Genomic DNA, 23,054 nt, shown 5'->3' with positions numbered 1-23,054 from the left:
GCAAGCCATTAGTGGTGCAGGTCTCGAGACTGAAGTTCATCGCTAAACAAAGACCTACACGAGTTGAATTGAGTGCAGAAAAAAAAAAAGAAAAGAAAAACCTATGCTTTCTCGAAACATTTCGACACCACCAACTATGCATATCCTACACGTTAATAACAGGATATTTTAAGCTTTACTGCTAGGATTGTTTAACATTTTGGAAAATTGGGTTTTCCAATTTATAAAAGTTGACCAAAATCAGTCCATTGTCACCAGTTTTTAAGTAATGCCATCATTAAATGGTAAGTAATAAAAAAATGTGTTGGTCGCTGTGCAAGGTGTTTTTATTCTGATATACTAAAGCTGGGAAAACAGTCATTTTTCTTAAACAGTGATCAAATTACCAAGTTCATCATGCACTGTTACTTTGAACCGACACAGCCATTTTTCTTAATAAAAGGTCACAGGGATTTAATAAGCTTAATTTAACATACACTTGGCTTGTGTATGTGTGCTCATTATGTGTGAACTCGGACGTAATCAGTGTAGTTTTGTTGTGCTAAGCTGTTGTGTATTTTGCAGCATGCTCCACTGTCATCATTTGGCACCTGAGTGTACTTGCTTACTTGCTTGTGCGATGGTGTGACTATTTATCAGGAGGATTTGCATTCTCTCTTGCAACCATAAGGCATTTGTTTTTAGTAATTAAAAAGTTTCTAAATTACATCACCCCATACTATCACCTTAATTTTGACTGCAAAATCCGCAATGATGAAAAGGCGACTTCTACTGTTGGACAATTACACGAATGAGTAAATTATTGTTAGATAACAGATCATACTGTGAGATTAACAATGTGTCACAAGCCATGCATGACAGTGAGTCACAGATGGGACTCCTATCCAGTGCAACTGAAAAGCAACCGCAATGCTCGACCTGTCATGGCTGCAGCCACCATGTTCTCATGAGGTTTTAATGCCATGAGACATGGTGATGTTCTGCAGTGCTGGTAAAATTCAGACAAGATAACCAGTATGGATTTCTTAAAGCTCGTCATGCATCACATCAAGTAATAAACCTATCTTGAAAAAACAAATTGAAGACACTCACACAGAAATCTTGAAATATTATTCTCCATCTCTTTGTAATTAGTAAATTCACAGTATTGAGAAAAGCGGAAGATAAAAGATGAATGACATTTTAAACATAAACCAGTGAGGGAAAGTCAAAAGATAGACAGACAGAAAGTGATTGAATTCGAGAGCAGCTAGGCCATTTCATTCTATGTCATCTTGATTTTAACAGCCTAGAGGGCTTGAATGAAAGCACACTGCGCATGGTCAGACAGGAATCACAGATATACCACTGTCCCTGCAGCTAACCATGACACTTTGACAGCTCTTCACTGGTGTGTTATGTTCCTCAATCAAGTGAAACCAAATGTTCAGATTTAGGTACACATTTGTATGTATTCTTTTTAGACATTTGGACCACCTCCCTTGAATATTAATTAAAAACATATTTAAATTCAGTTACATAATTGGCAAGCAAAAAGTGGCACGAATAATTATCATTGCAAGTAAGTTATCACACACGAACATGATACAGTTACCCTCATTATCTTAAACACAGTCCCATTTTCTGAATGTTGGTATACCAACATGTGAAGTTGGGGCTGAAAACAAAACATTGTAATTGTAAGAACTGTAAACACTTTTTTTTTTTTTTTTTTTTTAAAATCAACAGGACATCTTTGGCTTTTATGCATTAAATGAACTAGTTAACATTTTGGCTTCTGGGGTACAGTGACAAGCATTTTAATCACATTTTCCCAACAGTAAGATACTTCTAAATAATTAATTAAATGAAATATAAAAATAGTATCAGCCCTAAGCCTCTTTCGCTTTGCTTCTGTGCTTTTCAGTTAGGCACTGGTAGCTCAAGACTGATCCTTGTATGATTTGCTTCTGTGATAATTTTACACCGAAAAGAATATTTCCGTTTAGAAAGTAGCGCTACTTTGTATCAACACTACAAAACAAATAAACTGATTAATCAACATTCCTAATATCAATATCATGACATAATTCTGTTGTTTTCCTGCCTAACAACAAATAATATGAAGCTAATAATTCATAAGTATACATGCCCCACCAACATTAACCATCACATTTCATCATGTCACAAGAAGAGAACAAAAAGCAGCGTTCACTTATGCTCACAGTAAAAACTCAAGCCAGGCAACAAGATCATCCTTTAGAGCGTATGCTGCAAAATTAGGCGATCTTGCTTGTGATTGCGACTGCATGGGCCAGAAAAAGGTGATGGGGAGTGCATAGGATGGATTTAGGTCTTTAGATGAGAGCCCTTAATGTGGTATCTCTCGTTACACAAAACAATCAAACTATTCTTCTGTCACACAACTCATCTCTCAGAGAAGCAAACATCGTAAATCAGCTCAGGTCCAGTAATCAAGGCCACAAAGTGTCCAATGTGTGACTAAAACACAAAAAGAAAGAAGATAAGTGAGAATGGGTTTGAACAAGAGTTAGAAAGAGGCAGAGGACTTGAAATGTGTGGATTTTGAGCTAACAAAGTTAATAAACAGTCGATGAAAACAAGAAAAAGATAGCAAGGGGGGTGCAAGCCTAAGAATATTATGGTTTTAAACTATGCCAGTAAATTGTGTTAAAAGAAAAAAAAAAAAAAAAATGGAGAAAAAAGGTGATGCCTACTGTCCTAGATTTCTGGATGGGGTTTTAATGTATGCAGACTTTAAAAAGCCCCTCTGTGAGCTCACAGCTTACCACATTAAAACTTCTTTCAGGTTTAATTCACATTCACACATGAGGATTTTCATACACATACCTGAAAGATAAGCTGACTGTTTCTGACTCGGAAACAACCCCCCACTTCCTTATCATCCCCTCCAAAAAACCCAGAGAAATTGAAGCACTTATAGTCGATGACACTTCATGCACACACATAATGGCAGTAAATGAATTGGTGGATACCCACAATAAAGCAAAGAACCATTGTACGTAATTTGTCTGTCTTTGTCTCTGTGCCTGATAAACTGCAAAGTGTAAGATCCATCATCTTCCTGCTGGCTGTGTGGATTACCAACACCCACACAAAAGCTGCCTGGAACACCAGGGGAGGACAGAGCTCAACAACACACCACAAACAGAAAGTACACCGAGTGCAAAGTCATAATCTGGCCGATGTCATCCTGACTCAGGATTACAAAAAAAACACATCCACATTTTGTTTAACATTCAGATTCTGGTGGGATCAATCACACATTTAATTCATTCTGATTTCTTTTATTTTTACAGAGGGCACTGCTTTGAGCTCCAGTCAGTGCACTATCCCGAATACGGATATTCTGACGCGAGTCAAGATACAGGACACAGAAGCAGGCATTTCTACAACAAATCATAATCATGCTTTTGCAATGCATTTCTGGTAATATTGCCAAACTAATCTGAAACTCTGGTAAAACGTGCAGTGCATAACAATCATATTCATCATTCATTGAACTGTGCTCTCAGTTCAACATGTTTGTTGATTCTTACAGATGGAGTCAAAATTGCAATACTAAATGGAAAAACATCTTCTCTGATAAATATCTTTAAAGAACACAATGTTCCTGGAGTTTGTAAAAGTAGACTGAAATCACAGAAGCATTGCCCTTTTCTCTTTCCTCAACACTGCCACTAGCTCTCTTTTAACTTCTGCTTGACGGGTTTTTGTATGGCATTTCTGACTACATTAAAAAAATTTAAAAAAAATAAAAAAGTACTATTTTCAATTTGTGGCCAAAAGCAGGAAGCACAGGAACTGATGTGGAAAGAGCTTTGAACATCAAGAGCAGGAGATGGCATAGAAAAAACAACAGCACTCCAAAAAGCCAGCCTTAAGTCTCATACCTGCACTTGTTACAGCAAAACAGCAGCATCCATCTCTGCTGCTTTTATTCTTTTACTGTGTGTTTATAAGAAAATAAAGGCAAATATTAATAGAGCTTCAGTCCCACCGCTTCCTTTTCATATGTGTAAGCTCTGTCAAATTTGAACTTTATGTGAAGGTAAGGAGACAGCTCCCTTCACAACCTGAACCTGAACATGTCCATCACTAAGAAATAAAACAGAAGCCAAATATAGCAGGATGGTGGCATTAGATTTAGACATACATGGCATCCATCTCCCAGCCCTCCACAAGCCTGGGGCCACTGATGGAAAACTGTTTAGAATTGGTCGGCCGGGCATCATCACCTGTAATCAAACTGTGCTGAAAAGATGGAAAAAGCTGGATTTTTACATAACAATTACAGCAATGCAGGGGAAAATTTGTCATTTGTCATTTTGATAATTCTTCAGTCAATAATAAAATCACCAAAATCAAATCTCTGTTAAAAGAAGTTACATATTCAAACATTTTAGCCAACAAAATAATAATTTTGTATTTTAAAATGGCAAACATGTAATTCTGATGCCCTGGGACTCTTTTAATATGCACAGATCTAAGATTATGGAAATGAATCCCACTTCTATCAATACTGACTCATATATATATATATATATATATATATATATATATATATATATATGTATATATATATATGTGTGTTATCAGTCTGTCACATCTATCCAATGGGGTTAGAGTTGTCAGAGCTGGTGGCCGGTTGAGGGAATTGGTTTCTTGGTTAAATTTATCATGAAACCCTGCCTTTCCAAACTTCAAACCTTCATTCGTATGCTTTTTAAGGTGGAAATACTCAGCCATGGCTTTGCCTCCTTATTTTACTTATGATCAGGGGTGCCTGATTATTTTGGAAGTGTTCAAACCAGTATATACACAACACTTCATATAAAAAATATTAATTTGTCATTTGGAGAGGCAGCCACGTGTCAGTCAGATGAGGTTCGGGTGCTTTACAGCCTGAGCTGTAGATGTAAAACTCAATACAATCAATGTTGGTATTCAGATATTATATATATAAAATTCAAGACCACAATAAAGCAGAAAACAATTGTCTGTGTTGTGAGAATATTCTGGAGTAATGGCATACTGTTGCCAGAGAAAGCAGTTACTTTACTTCAGTTTGTGCTTTAATCTAAGCTTCGCCATTCTCCGTTGTGACAGCTCGTCTGCCTGCACATGCATATTAGTGCATGTGAGTCCCTAGAGAGCTAAATTTTTCTCTCGACTGAATAAATCATATTCTTCCGCTACAAAGCTTTTCACAAAGAGAGGCAAATGAACTCTCAACTCATCTTTCAAACCCAAGCGTAACCCAAAGTGTTTTACAGAGCAAAAGCAAAATGTAGACAAAAAAAAGCCAAGGCAAAAAGATGGAAAAAAGAGCACCCATAAGAGCAATTAAAATGTGGAAAAGAAAACAAAAATTAAGACAAAGGGGTTAAAAGTATACAAAATGGAAACAAAAAGGCACATTAAAACAAGTAGCTCTTCTTTTTAAAAGCAGTGAGGGTGTCACTGTACTGCACCCAAGCAGGTAGCAGAGCAGCCAGAAAACTAAAGGTTGTTCAACCCATTCCAGTCCCAGAAATCCTGAGAACAACAAATAGACCAGCATTCCAAAAACAATGTGTTCCTGTGGGGTGATAGGAAAAAATAAAATCTTTCAGGTAGGAGCTTGGCCATTAAGGGATTAAGGGCATATATAATGAAAAGGATTTTAGAGTCTATTCTAAACTTTACAGGGAGCCAATGTGGAGAGGACAAAACTGGGGAGTGCTACAAGCTGCTTTAAAGACTTCAAGGCTGATTTCATTTTTCTTTTTTTTTTTAAATTAACAGATTTTCTGATGCTCAAGCTCATTACTATTGGCTTACTCAGGTGGTGTTTTTCACATTTAACCTCTTCTCAATAAAGACAAATACCATGAATAAAAGATTAAGCTTAAAATGCAGATAAATGGGTACAAGAAAAGCTGTGTTAGTCTGTATTATCTACTGCTTGAAGAAAATTGCAGCATCGTTGAAGTTGGTCCTCTCTCGCATAGAATATTGTAAAAAAGATTCAAATAACATTCAACAAAAATATCCACCTCATCCAAAAAAAAAAAAAAAAAAAAAAGGAAAATAATGGAAAACAATAATCTAAATGCGAATGTGCTAATTTACTTACTCATATTCAAATTCAGAGAAGTTGTCAAGCTTAAAAGCTGGATGTTCGTTTGAGGTTGTCTTTAAGAGACATGTCATGAAATGTTTAGATGTTTGTTTTTTCCCCACATATCTAACAACATTCTGCATTCTACAGTTTTTCCTTCTCAGGCAAACGTTGAAAACCTCTCCATGATTAAGAAAACATGAGTCAGCAAAGGTTTGATAATAAACACATGATATCACCTGATAAACACAAACTACATCAACGTTACATCATCTTTGCCTAAGGCTACACCGCAGTCTGGTCTAAATCCACATACAAAGATCCAATAATCAATCTATGAGGCACTCTGAGCTCAGAAACAATTGGATACATCAGCAGGAAAATAATTGAATCCAAAAATAACTTACTTACTCCCTCCTCCTGGCAAACATTGACAAAACCACTTGAATAAGTACAAGAGGGGATCAGGAGGGGCACTATCTTACAGACAGATATCATAAAAACCCATACACATGCATACATCTACTGGTTCAAGGTTTCACGGAGTGGACAGTAATTGGACATTGGAGAGCCTTGAGGAAGGTTCTGCTGACCAAGATGTTTTCCCAGCAGTGACGCCTGAAGGGGACAATGTGAGATGGCTTTTAATCTGCTATGGCCTTAGGCACTGTGTCCACTTGTGTGGTGGTACACTCAAATGTTGCATCAGGTCTTAATGGACTAAAAGAGAGGTGCTCCAGGAGTAAAAAGCACACTAGGGAAGCATGTTTACCCCCATCACCAAGTTTTTCAATGACTGACATGCACTCATATCACTATTAAGTCTGTGGTTGCCAGAGTAGACTGTACTCAGCAATAAACTCTGTTAGTAGAATTAAAATAAAAAAACAGATCCTATTCAATAAAGACAAATTCCAAAATATGCATTTGCTCTATTTAGTCACGAAATAAAACAGAAAAACAGCATCAACAACTACAAGCATCTAGCACCTGTGGACGCTGAGCTATTCTGGAATGACTTAACATTTTTTCAAATAATTTATGACTGCATATGGTTATGTGGAGATCACCTTTTAGCACATAAAACAAGAAGGAAAAAAAAAAAGAAATGGCCACAGTATATCAATTTACATTACTGTCCCACTAATTTTACGATTCAGTGTGCCCTCTACGGGAACATTTACATTCTCCACTCATTTAATCAGCTTCACATGTCTTAAACTAAACTGAAGTGAAGCTTCGCTCTTTAATCTAAAACAGTTTGTGTGTGTGCATCCAGTCAAGCAATGTCACACTGCTCTCTTCTGGTTGTAATACAAATCACAACTCTTGAGACATTCAGTCAAGACTGATTATTGGTTTGCCACTGCTCTCCCCACATATTATTTAGGATCAGAATGTTCTCTGTCAAGGTGATGACGGAAGATGTTGTGGCAATCTCAGACATAATGGTGCCAGACAGAGATTGGGTTTTGGCAACTTACGCACAGAATGTTACCAGGAAGTATAAGAGGATCTCACAAACTGCTGTCGTTGGGAATTCTGTGTATGCTGCCATGTAATTAATTTTGTAACGCAGCACAGCAGAAAAGAGAAAGACCGAAGCTTTTCAAAGAAAATTTTCCTGTGGACCAGCATTTACTGCAAGCAAGTAAGTGTGCATCCTGGTATGAAAAACTTTTGGCATGACATCCTGCTTCCTGTATGTTCTAGAGACTGGTGACCCTAACTGGTGATTCTAAAAACATGCGGCTGCATCTCACATCTCAGTAAATGGCAACTGGGTAAGACTCTAGCCCACTGTGATAGTCCCCCATTTAAAAACAGGATAAACCACTAACATAAACTTTATCCTCACAGAGAAGAGCTATATCAAACCCATTATACGTGGAACCTACCTGGCATTAGAACAATTTTAAAGTGGCCATAGAAAATTTTCACTAAAAACTTATTTCATGCAAATATTTCATGTAAAATGGCCTCTTATAGTCAAAGGCGAGTCGGTTTCCGGCAAATTTCAGACATAGACCATTTCGAAAAATGGCTGAGAAGTGAATGGTCCATGCATAAAGCTGCCAGCCATTCCCAAGTGGTTGTATCTGTACTCTTTTAAAGGCACTCATGGCTTTAGTTATAGAAAAGCTTGTCTTTCAGTTCAATACAAAAAAGAAAAGCCTAACACACTTCCATTACTTTGAAACATTCCTTTCACAGTATTCCAACTAGTGATACATGGACGAATGAACAAATGGTTTGAAACTTGCCAAAATCTTTCTGGTCCAGACTGTAAATCTGAACCTCCTGAACTTCCTTCACACATGAACCAAAAACTGCAGCTGCAGAATGACTTTTTATGATCAGAAACCTGCCAGATGGTTTTGCATGATGGATAAGAAGTGATCAAAACTTTTGGACAGTTCTGGATGTGTCTTTTTAAAATGTCAGAAGTGAGGTAAATGCATTGTAAATGTACTCTGTAAAAAAAATCTAAATAGTTTATTGCTGCTGAAACAACTTGTGGCATCTGTCAATTTCCCAGATACTTAAAAAAAAAAGAAGATATTTAATCAGCTGTGAAGTCAAGTCAGAAACAAAGGAATAGCTTGTCTGTATGCATATGTAACTTATATTCCACTCACCATTCTGGATCCACAGGTGTGATATCTATCCTTGGAGGAGCTCCAAACGTTAGCGACGTTGGCCTCGCTATGATCTCCTCTTCTGGCGTCCGTGACCTCTCCCCCTGACGCCATGATAGAGGGGGTAGCTGAAGGTTCCCCGAAAAACGGCGTCGGCCCCGGCGCAAGTCAACGCCCAGAGTGCAGGAAGGAGAAGTGAAAGATTCACTAAGGCAGCAGTCAGGAGGCTCTTTGTTGTCCTGAAAAAGAAATAAAAAAAGAGAAATGAAGAGAAAGTATTTACATGAAATCATTAAGTGAGTAAATAAAACTTAATATTTTGAAAATTTCCTTCATTTAAAAATAAATATTTGTGTTTAATTTTAAAGCCATTTCTCCCACTTTGTCACCCGTTTGCCCACTAAGTGGCGCCATATGCTTGTTTCTGTTTAAATTGTTACAAAACACCATCACCCCTTCTGTCATTATCTGTTAGAATAAAAGTCAATATTCTGAAAGGGAAAAGAGGACTGTCCTTCTCCCCCTTAAATTCCTGTGAAAATCCTACAGAATCTTACAGCTCTTAAGACAGAAACAAAATGTGTAAATAATACAATGATAAGAGTGAATGACATCTCAATTTCTATTTCAACATTACTGCAAATACATATTCAAAATTAGATTGTGCTGTTTAGTTTACTGTATTTCAGCATCATCAACTGTTGTGCTTTATCTACCAGCTTAATTTGCCTTATTAGTCCGTGCTGCCTGTAGCCAACTGATTGCAGGACATAAATAACCATGTTTATTACTCAGCTGCAGTCTAATTTACATTTAAGTCAGAGGGGCATGATAAATCTTGACAAGTGCAAATGAGCATGAGACAGAAAGACAAAAAAGGAGCGGTTTTTTCTGACTGGGGCAAATGTGCAAGGTAGTGGAAAAAAAAGTATGTCCACATGAAAGGTAGGTCAGTTGATCCTCCAAACTCCAAACACGCACCGTCTTGTTTATTGAGCATCTTAGATGTAATAATTCACGCTCACTGTATGATAACAACTAAAAATACCTCTCTTACTCAAGAGGCACTATGATCTCCGCTTAGCTTTTGTCTCTCATTTTTCCACATTCATTTCAAACTCACATTAACCAATTAGGTCATTCCTTTTTCTTTTTTTTCCTATAAAACAAACCCCTTATACATATCGCAATTATAAATACAAGCTTATCTCGCTCTCTTTCAATATGCACATGGTTTGATCTATACTAAGCTAAAATCCTGTGACTAAATAGGTGCCTGGCAACACCACAGCATGTGCTCAACCAATCAGAAACATCCAGTGGAGGACAACTTTTCCGGAACATTTGGAAGACTTTTTGCAGTGCCAAGATGATCAAGAATCATACTATAATGTTGCCAAATTTTAGGTTTCCCAGTTTCTAGCTGCTTGGATTACCATGACCTGAGTAACTGAGAACCTACAACAACAAATTATGGACTATTTTGTTCGTCTCATATGACTGAACAAAGATGAGCCACTCTTTAAGACAAATATACTAAGAAGATGCTTTTTGCTTTTAGAATTCCACGCATCAGAGTCTCAACAAGAAATTAAATTTTACATATCAAAAGTTTAAATCACATTTCAAGCCCTGAGATGTGAAAACCAACAAGTACATCAAAAACAACCTTTAAGAAAAACATAGCAGAAATACTGAAATACTGTTGTAATGTTTTTTGTTTGTACTGCGTTTTCCATTTTGGTGTTCTGTTTCCTGAAATGTGTTTTCTGAGAAATCTGTTTTATTGTGTGTGTTTTCTGTTTTGCTGTCATGTTTTTATTCTATCTTTTTATTTATATTATTCTGCCACTCAGGGATACAGGTACAGTTTATGCTGCTGGTCAAACAAACCAAGACATTGAGGATACTCTCGAAAAATAGTCATAAAAATGTCATACATTATGGTCAAAATAAACTAAATTATTTTCAGATGGTACAATGAAAAAGTTAGTCAGATGTGGCCCTGCAGTAATGTCACTTGTTCTTAATGAACTCCATGTTGAGTATTTGAAACACCCCTCAGTAAACAACCTTTCATTTCTACTGTTCCCAGACCTACACTGCACTTTTCTGGAGAGATTGAATTGTAGTGCCAGCAAAATACGCACAAAAAACATGAGCAGTAATTCCTTTTTTTACTGTGTTACAGATAGTAAAGACCATTCAAGTAAATACAGCCGCCTACATCTTCTTCTTGGAGGGTTGCCTTTCAGTGCCTACTAATGGCTACTTTCCATTTCCAAACTAACTACACATTGCCAGCCTTCATAATGGAACCACTTGATTTTATATTTACTTTTAGTTGTGTGGGCGTTGACTTGTTTCTTGTCCTTGGGGCTTTTTAGAGCCCAACGTATTCTGATAGTTAAATGAGTTCCAATGGCAAACTAAAATATCGAAAAATATTCCGCTTATATGTTAGCAGGGTCATAACACAGGAGATTCCCATGCATGCCTCAAGCCATGTTTTCCACATAGCCAAGTAAAAAACAAATTCATTCAACTTCACTGATGGTGGTACACAATTCTCTGATGTGTTTAGTGCAGCTGTTCATCAATTCAGTTAGGTATTATACTGACTGTTCATGTCATCCCTTTAGTTTTTAATACTACATTTCTGGTACTTTGTAGGTGCTACAAGTTGGTACTATTTCGCATTATGTGTTGCACTTTCTTCTTCTGTAACAAATACAGTAAATTAGGCGTCTGCTTTTTGTGTGGCCTGTGTCTTTTAGTGTAGCTTAATAGCTACAATAGTTATGCTGTTCAATATGCTGTTCAATAGTTATGCCGACACTTCAAATTTGAATTTTCCTGTTAATCAGTCATCTGCTTCTACTGTACCAGCAGTCTTGCAGAGGCAGCTTTGTTGATGGCACTAAAACTATTCATGTCTCATCTCACAAAAAAAAAATAAAATTAGAAAAATATTTTCACAACAGCCAAATTAGAAATGCATAAAATTATATTAACTTCATCAAAGTTCCAGTATTAAAACAAACCCATCTTTCCTTCTACAGGTATAAACTTATACAAAATGGTATAAAGAACAAGAGTCCTACTACCCCCAACAGTTAGACTGGCTTCTGGGTGATACATGTCTACTTAAAAAAAAAAAAAAAAAACAACACACAAACAAAAAAAAACAAACTTAAATTTCAGTCAGGTAATGTAATAATTAGAAACCACTAATCATTTGGACTACAGACTTCCCTGTAAGGCAAACACAGCTGAGAGACAAGTTAGTATGGCAACAGCTGTTAAGAGTTAAAGAAATGTGCCCCAATCGTCAAAAGATGGAGGCATAACGTAAAGACATGCAAGGCAGTTAAGACGAATCTATCATTTTGAAACAGGCTCTGATGTCATGATATCTTTTAAGTATGAAATGGCCAAGAAAAAAAACAGAAAGTGTAGATGTGATTTTTAATTCTGTTGAGAGATATTTGCCCAGAGAGCTCAAGGATCATGAGTAAGGAGGAGGAGATGACAGCACTCATGGATGACAGCTCATTAAAGAAATGGTGTGTGTTATGTGGAAACTCAAAGGCAAAGTGAGATATGATGGTGATAAGAACAGCACTGCGGGGCAGAGGATGATAAAAGGTAGGATGGAAGAGGGTGAATTTAGATGCAGAAAAGCAACACAGAGAGAAAGATAACATAGAGCCCAGAGGAGCAGAGTCAAGGACAAAAAATATAAAACACTTTTTTGAGTACAATAGTCTGATTTCTGGCCAGATACTGACCTGAACTGACGCTGAACAGAAATACCGACTAGCTCCCAGCTTATACTCTTATGATGACTTTGAAGTGATAAGCTTCCATGCAGTGGATTTATTTACTTTTTATTGTTTTAATGATTTCCCATCCTGATAATTGCATGATTTCGTACAATGGGCAGGACACAAACAGATTTATCTTGTACTCATGGCCACTGTACAAGCTAAAAAAATAATAGCCTGAAGAACACCATGACTGCAGAAAAAGTTGTATAAATGAATGAGTCACTTCTCATTTTCTATGTATAAGAGCAATTGTCTTTCCTCTTCCACAAAATTGTGAGGTAGCAGGTTATTTGATTCTGAGATGAATGAGACAGAGCTTTGTGTAAAATGCAAGTCTGAACCAATTCAAAAGTTCTGATGAGTCAGACTCGAAGGTATGACCAAGTTTCAAAAGGAGAGAAAGATCAGGAGTCATGGATAAAGTCTGTAAAAAAATATACGAATATAGCTTGAGTCATTTACCTTAAACTACTTTAAAAAGTTTTAAACTTTAAATCTTCTATTCTTGCCTTGGAGCCAGCTTATAAACTTGTGTGATAAATGGATAAGGACTTTATAACCATCATGAAAAAAAATCTAATTTGCTTGCAACTTAGGTCTGTGCTTAAATGATGTGTCACCGGGTTGCCAGGATACAACATCAGTGCAGTCAATCAAAAAACAAATGGAAATTCTGCTACTTTTAAACCTGGACCTCAGACATCTACACCACACGGCACACGCTGCATCCGCAAGGCAACCAGGATTGTTAAAGACCCCACCCACCCCTCACATAGACTTTTCTCACCTCTCCCATGTGGCAGAAGGTACATACGGTCTGTCACCACCAGACTACAAAACAGCTTCTTCCCCCAGGCCATACGGCTCCTCAATGCTCAGGGACTGATCTGATCACCTCTGTTGTATACTGTCCTGAGTCACTTTTTGGTACTTGTCTGATGCACTACTGCACCTCACGTAAATAATAATACAGTCACTTTACAAACATTTTTTTTTGCACCACACTTGCAGTTACTTGTAGCATTTTTAGTATTGTCTTTGTTGTCCCAGCTGTTCTTTGTTGTTGCTGTTTGTTTGCACTGAAAACTTCTCGAGAAACGTTATTTCATTGCACTGTGTACTGTGTATATGGCTGGAATGACAATAAACCCTCTTGAATCTTGAATCTTGAATTTTGCCCATTTTGGGAATCCAAATTATGAACAAGATTGATCATCCCATTACAATGCAGGATTTTACTGGGAAACTTTGGTTTTTGGCATTCAACAAATTCCACCCACAAAAGCATTGTTGCAAAAGTGCAGACCAAGCACTGAAAGGTGGTCTGCTGCGTCCTCTTACGTTGCCAGCATCTGGGCAGAAAAATAGCACTGAAACACGTCCCAAAGACACATCCAACTGACAGCTTGGTGTTAGCTGTGTTAGCTGTGTTTGCTCTTGAATCATGGGTCTCAGGTGGTCCTCAGATCCCTCACTTCAAATGGCAAAGTTCCCTTCTTGTGCACTCCTATGCTACACCGAACAGCCATTCAAGGTGACATTTGCCATTCTGAATTGGCTGAGAAAAAATAAACAGTTGGCAGGGTTTGACATTGCTGGTAAACACTGAAAAAAAGAGCAACAGATGTTCAGAGACATTCCTAAAAGTCAGTTGTCAGCTTGGTGTATCATCATGGCTTTCAGGTGTCCTGGATGATAGCCATGTTAGTAACTTCCCCACCACACCCTCCAGCTTCCTAATATTGACTTGTTTTCCTTTTGGTACTTGTAAATACCCTCTTTATGACAGTCTAACACACAGACAAAAAAAATAAAATGCTGGACCGTATTTTTATATTTGATGACCACATACACAAAAAAGGCACAAGTCAATTAATTATGTTAAAGAAACTTCTGGGTCTCTGTTGGCTGACTTGTTTATGATGTCTGTCATTAAACATAAATCCAGCAACACGGGACACTGATTGGTATGAATCACTGTCCCTTTGCCACAAATGCATGACTTAAAGTCAATAAGGATTATCTTATCTTATTACTGTCCTTTGACTTTAAGCTTAATGTTCTAAGTAAACCTAAGTTCATAAGCCATCAATCATTCACCCCGCATACGCTATGTACTATCCTCAGGTGACCTTCAACTGCTGTGATGTGTGTGCATGGACCAACACCAGAATGGGTGAGGCACTAAAATCCATTAGCAGCACTATGCTCATGGCCATATGTGTGGAAGTCACCAATTTGTTTTGACAATGCAGGGAGGAGCATGATATCTTTATACAGCTTAAAGTCCTTGGACTGTAATACTTTTTCTACAACAAGAACATAAACTACATTTAGCTTATCACTGCTAATAAAGCACTCACCAAGAAGACCCTGCCATTTTAATCTGTCTCGCTTTCCTCTCCGAGCTAAATGAAAAATGAACAATTTACTCTTCAAATAATTGCTTTCATAAAATGTACTTGCATTATTTGTCTTCCGTCTTCTCAGACTGTGGACACAGTTCATCACAGGGCACCTCTGGCATCATTCCCATTCATCACTCACCCCACCAACACTCATAACTCCCCACTCTTGCCATTTTGACACCAAGGCAACAAAACGACGGGAGGAGATGAGGATATGAGCAGAGAAAACAACACCTGCTTCCCATCAGTTGAAGTGGAAGAGGAACAGGGACACAGAGGAAAAAAGGAGGAGGGTTGATGGTTGACGGGAGACAAAAAGATAAAATAGAGGGGCCATTAAGGTGAGAAGATGAAAATTAAATGGGTGGGTGTAAGCCACTGAGAGGAGGGAATACGACAGTGAAAGTGTGAGGATGGGAGAGTGATAGCTGAGAAGAATGAAAGAAAGATGGATAGAGTGACACACTGATTGGTATTATCTGAAATAAGACAGTCATGTAGAAGGTGGTGCCCAGCAATATGCAGAAGCATCTGTTCCTTTTCTACACATGTAAGAACAAACACCCACTTGTGCATTCAATGAAATACATATAAACACAGCACATTGTTTGCTGTTGGGTTTAGATTGATGCAGTTGTTGGTTGATACGTGTCTGGCTTTCAATACGTTTCTCTTTTCCTGTATTTACAATAGATTCATTGCTAAATTGCAATTTTTCTAATTATGCTAAAGATAATAGCTAAAAAAGTTAAATGGATCAGCTGTTTTGAAAGAAAAAACATAAAACAATGTAACATCACTGAGTTAAACAAATGTTTTCTATGATTTTGATCTTGAGTGTTTTTGTCTAGGAATAAAATTGCCATTTCAGGACTATTACCTCCATTTGGTTCAATTCATAGGCTGCTTAAAAGTAATGAAATATTCCTCTGAGGTTGACAGAGGACCAGGATATTAATAAAAATTATTGTTCAATTAAATGCCCTCCTTTCTCTCTTTTATCATCAGCTTTTCTTTATTGCTATGAAATAGTCTGACATCTGTGTCTGAGACAAGACACAAAATAGATTGCCTACTTTCCCTCGACAAAATGTGTAACGTGATCAATTTAGATAGTCAGAGGGTTGAGCACAAAAACATCTTGGGATGTTGAAAGCCTTATTTGAGGATTTCAGTTTCATCAATTCAATATGCATGCACAGACAACAGTTTATTGGAGAGACAAAGAGGACAAGGAGATGTAGCAAAGATGGAGAAACAGACGGAGATCCAGATGGAATCCATCCTTGTCATCTGTTCATGGGTTTGTTTACAAGAATCCTTCTAGACTTTATCCTCCAAATAATAAAGCTATTTGACCTTTTCTAATTAAAATATATATTCTCATGTATAGATGACTTGTCAACATTGGGTTAATCATACATTATTTATAATGCTTTATAGACATAAAAAAAATACTTGAATTGGCTACCAAAATATCAATAAATAATTTTGATCATTCATTGTTCAAGTCTATTTCTGAGCAAATATAAAAGATTGATTGCAAATAAGTCCTCAAATATTGATATAACATTAATTTACATTTCTGTTTTCTTGAATCTTTCCAAACTAATGAAATATTTCACATTGACCTTTGGGAAATAGATGTGGCCATTTTTAATAATTTCCAAAGTTTTACACAACAAAATATTAACCGATTGATTTTGAAAAGGATCCATGTTAAACTCATAGTGAACATAATATAATCATTAACTGGATTTTTTTTCGATCAAATCAAACACAAAGTCAAGACCACTATTTATTTCATATATAGATATATAAATTCTCTTCATAATCTCTGTGTGGGAAAGATGTTATGAGATGCCCTACAAAATCAAAATTAATTAAATTTTCAAATTTATATGTATTGTTTCAGCTCCATTTATTAACAAATATCATCTCCGGACACTTAATGTAGAAAGCCAATAACTCAGTTTGATGATGGACTTATCAACAGTGGGGAGAAAAAAAATGTCCCTTTTGACACAAAGAAGCCTTGGGCAGAGCCAGACTCAGGGAGGGAGGCCATCTGCCTCAAACGGGTGCGTCTGGTGACAGTGTTCTCTCACTTTTACCCTCATTTGACATAAGAGGTGTGGCAAGAGCAGATCTATGAGCTTAATAAAAATGATTTTACACACTGTTGTGTACTTATAGTACACAAGGAGAGAACCTAAGAGAAAAACATTGGCTATGTATCCAACGGACATTAGGAGTGATGATGTATGGGTTTTAAAATGCTAGGTACAGGCAAAGTGTAAGTGGTCACAGTTCATATACTCCCAAGAGTTACTGTTAATGTGGTCACCAGCATAACTCCTCCTGACCTGACACAAAAGAGGAAGGAGAAGGAATGTGAGCATATTTTAAACCTATACTGAAATAGTGAAGATTAAGTTCTTTAAAGGCTGCAAAGTAAAAGGGAACAGGTCACAGTAGAAAGGACAGGAGGAACGAAGAGAGAAAGTAGCAAACTTTTGTTCTCTAACACTGCAAGCTTCTGCCTCCAAGGTCTCTAATTGGTAAATGAACAGCTGTTTGGTTTGACCTACGTTCACTATAAATACAGCTCAACAGCCATATTGGCAGCCAGAGGAAGAGACTGTCAAATGAACGAGAAGGAGCCGGTGGCTAAAAGATGAGAGAAAAACTGACAGGGAGAGAGAGAGGAAGAAAGAGATGTTCAAAAGTTAAAAAGAGGGAATAAATTCCATTTTCCATTCCCAAAGAAGCTGTTGTTTTGTCCACTGAGATTTTCACATGGTGCCAGGGAGCTCAAGCTGCCACATGTGCATGGGAAAATGATGTGTGAGATCCTCGTTTTCTAAGATTGTTCTCGATCCCCGTTTGGTTAAATTGAGGCACCGAAACACCTTGCTTGAAGAATGATGCCAAATGGTACCCTGTGTTACCATGAGATGACCAAGGAGGAGGTTTCTATGTAAGAGGTTGGAAGGGAGACAAAGCTCAGTAAAAAGCTGTACAATTTATCCCTAGCTTGTACGTGCCTTTCTGATCAAGCATCCAATTGTAACATTAATTGCTTTTCAAAACCGTTTTATACAACTATGACTGCTAAGACATTTTATTGACTTTTGTTTTCAGTTTCCCACCACAACGATTAAGGTATAGTTAGGTTTAGACATGAGAGCTGCCCAGTAAAAGGGATAATTCAACATTTCAGGAAAATACCACTCTTGTGTTCGATCATGTTACTATAAAAGCTCAGTCTTTTAGTGTAGCTCAACATAAGGACAGGAAGCAGCTTGAGCAGACTCAAAGTGCTGCAATTACATCTTGGTCAACAAGTCAGATCTTTTTTCCTCCCTTTCACCTTACTTAACATTGTAGGCATGGTAACATGTCCAGAAAGCCAGACAGACTTTCTGTAAAGAGCTGTTGATATATTGCAGCAAAGTCCCATTATAACCACCGCAGACCTTTTTGCATTTCTCTTTTATTTTTAATCAATATAAACTTATATTATGAAGGTTTTTTTTAGGAGAATTTCTTCATTTATACAAACACAAGACCAGCTGTTTTTCAACAATTACTAAACTTTGTTCTAGACTTGTACACAGAGATACTGTACTTTCCGAAAGTCTTCAGCTTCCTCTCCTGTCTTTTTAGTATGCCTCCTCATCTTGAGCCAGAGTTCTCTAGACTTTCTGAAAGCCTTTCAAAGTTTTTCATAGGCTGCTTTTTCCACTCATTTTCAGTCAAAAAGCAGTATGCTTCGTGTTTGTAAAGCCACTTAACACTGGCCTATGAATCATTCCGGCATAAAAAAGGCTCCAAACTCAGTGTTGCATCTATACAAAACACAGAGTTATGTGCTCTTTAACACAGGATCTGTGAGATGCAGCTTGCCTTTTAGATGACACACTTACTGTTCAGTCAGCAGTAACATGTATTACAGAGTGATAACTCCTCCCCTTGAAAACATTTTTCAAGCAGTGTGGGATCACCATGACCCAGAACAGAACAAAAAGCAGCCACCATCCAAAGAAGAGCTTTGAAATGTCATTCAAGAAGCCTAGAAAACTATTCCTGGAGACTACCTAAAGAAATTACATGAAAAATTTGAGTCTGAGAGAGTTATAGCTGCGCCTGAGAAATAAAAGGTGCATTTATCTACATTATACAAACTGTTTTTGAATTATATACTGTATTCTCCTTCATGCTTGAAAGTTTAAAAAAATAAATAAATAATGCAACCATTTCATATTTTTCTGGCAGTATATAAAAGGGATGGCTTTAGCACAGTACTATAAGAGTAGTAATTCATCTTTTCATCTAACAGGAAGAGAGGGTGTAAAACATGCATCAAACACAGAGTCAAAAGCCATTTTAAGCATGAATCAGCTTAGCTGTGATGGAAACTGGTTAAAGCTAATTCTGGAATCTCTCAATTTCCTCTTATTCTCTCCAGGATGTAGCTATTATTTCCAAAATAACATCAAAGGAAGCATAGGAAGATATTAAAATAAAGAGGGTGCGCTTAGTGTCATGGAAAACACAAGACACCAAGTGGAGGAAAGCAATGATGTGCGTGTATATTCTCAACTTGTCAGCAAATGTTAATGTGTCTGTCACTGGTGTCACTGCTGTCACTGGTGAAATGCCTTTCACCAGTGACAGCGACCAGACAAATTTCTGTTTATTCAGTTCTTTTGTGAGCTTACTTCGGAAGTAGGGGACAGAACTGAAGAAAATATAACAAATCCATCTGATCAGACTTACACTGAGGTGTATGAAATGATTGATGTAGGGGAAAACTACCAGACTATTAACTAGCTACACAAAAGCAGAAAGAACAAAAGGCTTTGTTAACTCGCGAGTATCAGTGACCCAGCGTTGTCTCATGTTTCTCTGCTGAAAATGTGAACATTATTTATTATGACGAAAGTGTCTTTTTCTTACCTTTAGGTATTATTGAAAGAGAGTTGTCATGTAATTGTCGGCACATGTGGTGCTGGGCAGGAAACAAAAGTTGTGAACTGTGCATCTCACTCCCTCCTGGGCAGTTTGAGGAATGGGAATATACATAAAAAATGTTGCTGTACTTCAAAATGAGTCAAAAGCATATACTTTAAGGTTCACGCTTTAAATTCTAAATAAAAAAAAAATCTAAATACTAACTGGCCTTAATGATAAAAGACATCTGCGTTTAAAAGTGAAATCAAAGGCCTAAAAACATGTATCCCTTCAGGACCAACTATGAATAACTGGATAGATATATCAGAGGAGATTTATATAATGGAAAAGGTTACATTCTCATTAAACTTAAATATGGACATTTTTGAATGACATTGGTGAAAGTGGATACAGTATGTGAGACATCCGAGACCTGATTTTTGATTTTAAAAAAACAAATCGAAGGAATGTTTTCTATCTTACTTCTTAAGTGTAAGGACAGGTATATTTTTTATTTTCAATGTTGGATGAAATGATACTCTGTACCAGGAACAGGAATACAGCTGTATGTCTTCAGTCTCTGTACAAAGTTTTATGTTCTCTTTGAAAAATGACCAAATAAAAGAAACTGAGAAATGAATCAAAGCTCCAATATCAGATTGATATTTTACCCACTGTGGAATACTGCATGAGAATTATGTTTGCACATTCATACCAACTTGCAAACCAAAAAGGAACAGATTTTAACCAAAGAAGCAAAAAGCTCAGAGTACTTGGATGGAATCATACAAATTTAATTATACATAAATATGCTAATATACAATGGCCTGTATTTGAGTTCTTTCAATCCACAAACAACGTATCTTGCTGATGCACACATACACAGTCGGAGCTGATCAGCTAGTTTGTTGTGATCTGCATTGAAATGATGCCATAAGGTCTGTTGTACAACAAAATATTATTTAATCTGTCCCCCCCGTGGCACATCACACTCCAATAATGCACACAAGCTTAATGAAGCTTGATTCACTCTTCCTGCACTCCAAAATCATACCAAATGTGCATACACACTCTCTGTACACAAACAACACATTGAACCAATCTAGTCCAAACACTTCACGATGGGACAAATCATTTATGCAAACACTCCCTGGCACATCAGCTCACACTTATTACACTTGAAATCCCTGCTGCTGGAGCAACAAGCCAATAAGAATGCCCTAAAATCTAAAAACACTTAACCTCAATGATTCTGGAAACACTTAATGGTTTTTCTGGAGTATATACTATACTAACAGAGTTTACTGAATTATCTAAATGCAGAAACATGAACGCACAATTTTGAAAAGATATTTTTTTATTATATCTCTTCTTTATGGTGCAAGTTCTACTGCAGCACAGCAAATGTAATGAAAATATTAAACAGAATCATACTCCCAAAGCTGTAGGATGAGTTGGAGTGTTGTCCACTGTGATCACAGCAAGGGTGAATCAATCTTAAATCATGTCTAGCTTAAGTTTTCTTTTTAATGATGAATGGTTGAAAAACTAAGCAGTCATGAGTGAAGGTTAGAGGGTAACGAGTGACAAATGTGACATCAGGAAGTAATAAGTACAAGGTAGTTAAGAAGGCCCCACAATTTATAAAAATGTATATAAAAGCATGCAAAACTAACATGGAAAGAGAGACTGAGTAATGTCCACCAACACCTTCAGCTATGCACCGTATCAACAAAAAAGAAAGATAGAAAGAAAAAAAAAAACACCCACAGCATTGACCTGCTAATATTGTGTCAAGACACAGGTCGTAAATGTGTACTGTGGCCTACAAATGAATGCAGATGACTTGCAAAAGCAATTATGTTCCAATACAGATGGAGTGTGGGGTGAAGAAGGAGTTTTACATAGATTGGTTGCAAATTAAACTAAAACATTAGTGCAGGATGTGCTGTATTAGGCTACAAAATTGCACTTGTTCTCATAATACCTGTGAGCTGGAGTGAAGTCAGAGAAAGAAAGATCGGAGATGGAAACAAGGGGAGGGGGGAGCCCGCAATGGGAGCTACAGAGGTAACAAAAGGAAAATTTGTAGAAGAGTGTCATGGAAGAAGAAAGGAGAGAGACATTCAAAGCAGACAGGAGCTGTCAAACACAAACAGAAGGACACAGAGCAGAAACACTAAAATATAACAGCCTGTATCCCAACTCAGAGCCACAGCTACATGAATGTGTTGATATTGTCACTTGCAGTGATCTTCATTCAGAAAAATCATTGTATCCTTGAGAATTTTGTCCATCAAAACAAAAAAAAAAATCAAAGAGTGATAAATATCTTTCATCGGCCATCTTGAATAGTTGTGCAGACTCGTTCTTTACAGAAAAGCAATTCAACATTTCTGAGATGACATGTCCTCAGAAGCAAATGTGTGGTATATTTATGCTATTATGTAACTGGTGAGACATTTTGGGTACACAATGACTTACACTGTTAGGAGACACTGTGAGAACACTCCGACTCTTCCTCATCTTTCCTGAAGTACCTCCGGTGCTGTCCAACCACAGCAGCTTCACATGCAAACCTGGAAGAGACAAAAAACAAGAAAGGTTATTTTGTTTATTTTAGCTCTCCATTAAAGCTGCGGTCGGCAACTTTTTTTTAGTCATATTAGCTTGAACTGTCATGGGATTCTGGAAGTAGAATATTAAATAGGCTGTTTAGGAAAAATAACAAAATCTGTAGCTCCCTCTGAAGCCTGTAATCATGCTTGCAAAAACCGAGCGCTCCCGGCTGTTTTTAACCAATCAAGTTAGGGTGGAGGAATCCTACCTGTCAATCACAGCTTGTGCACACGCTGCTGAGCGTGAGTCTGCCCCAGCTTGTGTGCGCTTCACACTGGTGTGAACTCAGTGCACAACCTCGTCCACAGAGGGGGAGGGGTTTGGGGGGCGATTCGGAGCTTGTTAGAGGTTGGGGGAGGGACCTGAAGGTTGTATCAGTTCGAATTTTCCGACTTTAGACTCGCAATTTTGAAAACCTGCCGACTGCAGCTTTAAGAAAGTGTTGTAATAAAAAATGCTTCTATCAAAATTTGGGATG

At 37.3% G+C, this 23,054-nt stretch overlaps 1 protein-coding gene across 1 annotated transcript in view; it reads right to left on the bottom strand.

The window, feature by feature from the left end:
- Positions 1–22,498, bottom strand: part of pde4ba (phosphodiesterase 4B, cAMP-specific a) — a 142,771-nt gene extending 120,273 nt beyond the window's left edge. The window contains exons 1-2 of the mRNA XM_075485766.1: positions 22,442–22,498; positions 8,764–9,002 (exon numbers count right to left, since the gene is read on the bottom strand). Coding sequence (XP_075341881.1) covers positions 8,764–9,002; positions 22,442–22,483 — 281 coding nt within the window. The 5' untranslated portion in view covers positions 22,484–22,498. The remainder of the gene's footprint in view (positions 1–8,763; positions 9,003–22,441) is intronic.
- Positions 22,499–23,054: the final 556 nt, after the last annotated feature.

Source organism: Odontesthes bonariensis, chromosome 15 (genome assembly GCF_027942865.1).
Source record: "Odontesthes bonariensis isolate fOdoBon6 chromosome 15, fOdoBon6.hap1, whole genome shotgun sequence".
Taxonomy (NCBI): Eukaryota; Metazoa; Chordata; class Actinopteri; order Atheriniformes; family Atherinopsidae; genus Odontesthes; species Odontesthes bonariensis.
This window is presented reverse-complemented; position numbering and strand designations above follow the sequence as displayed.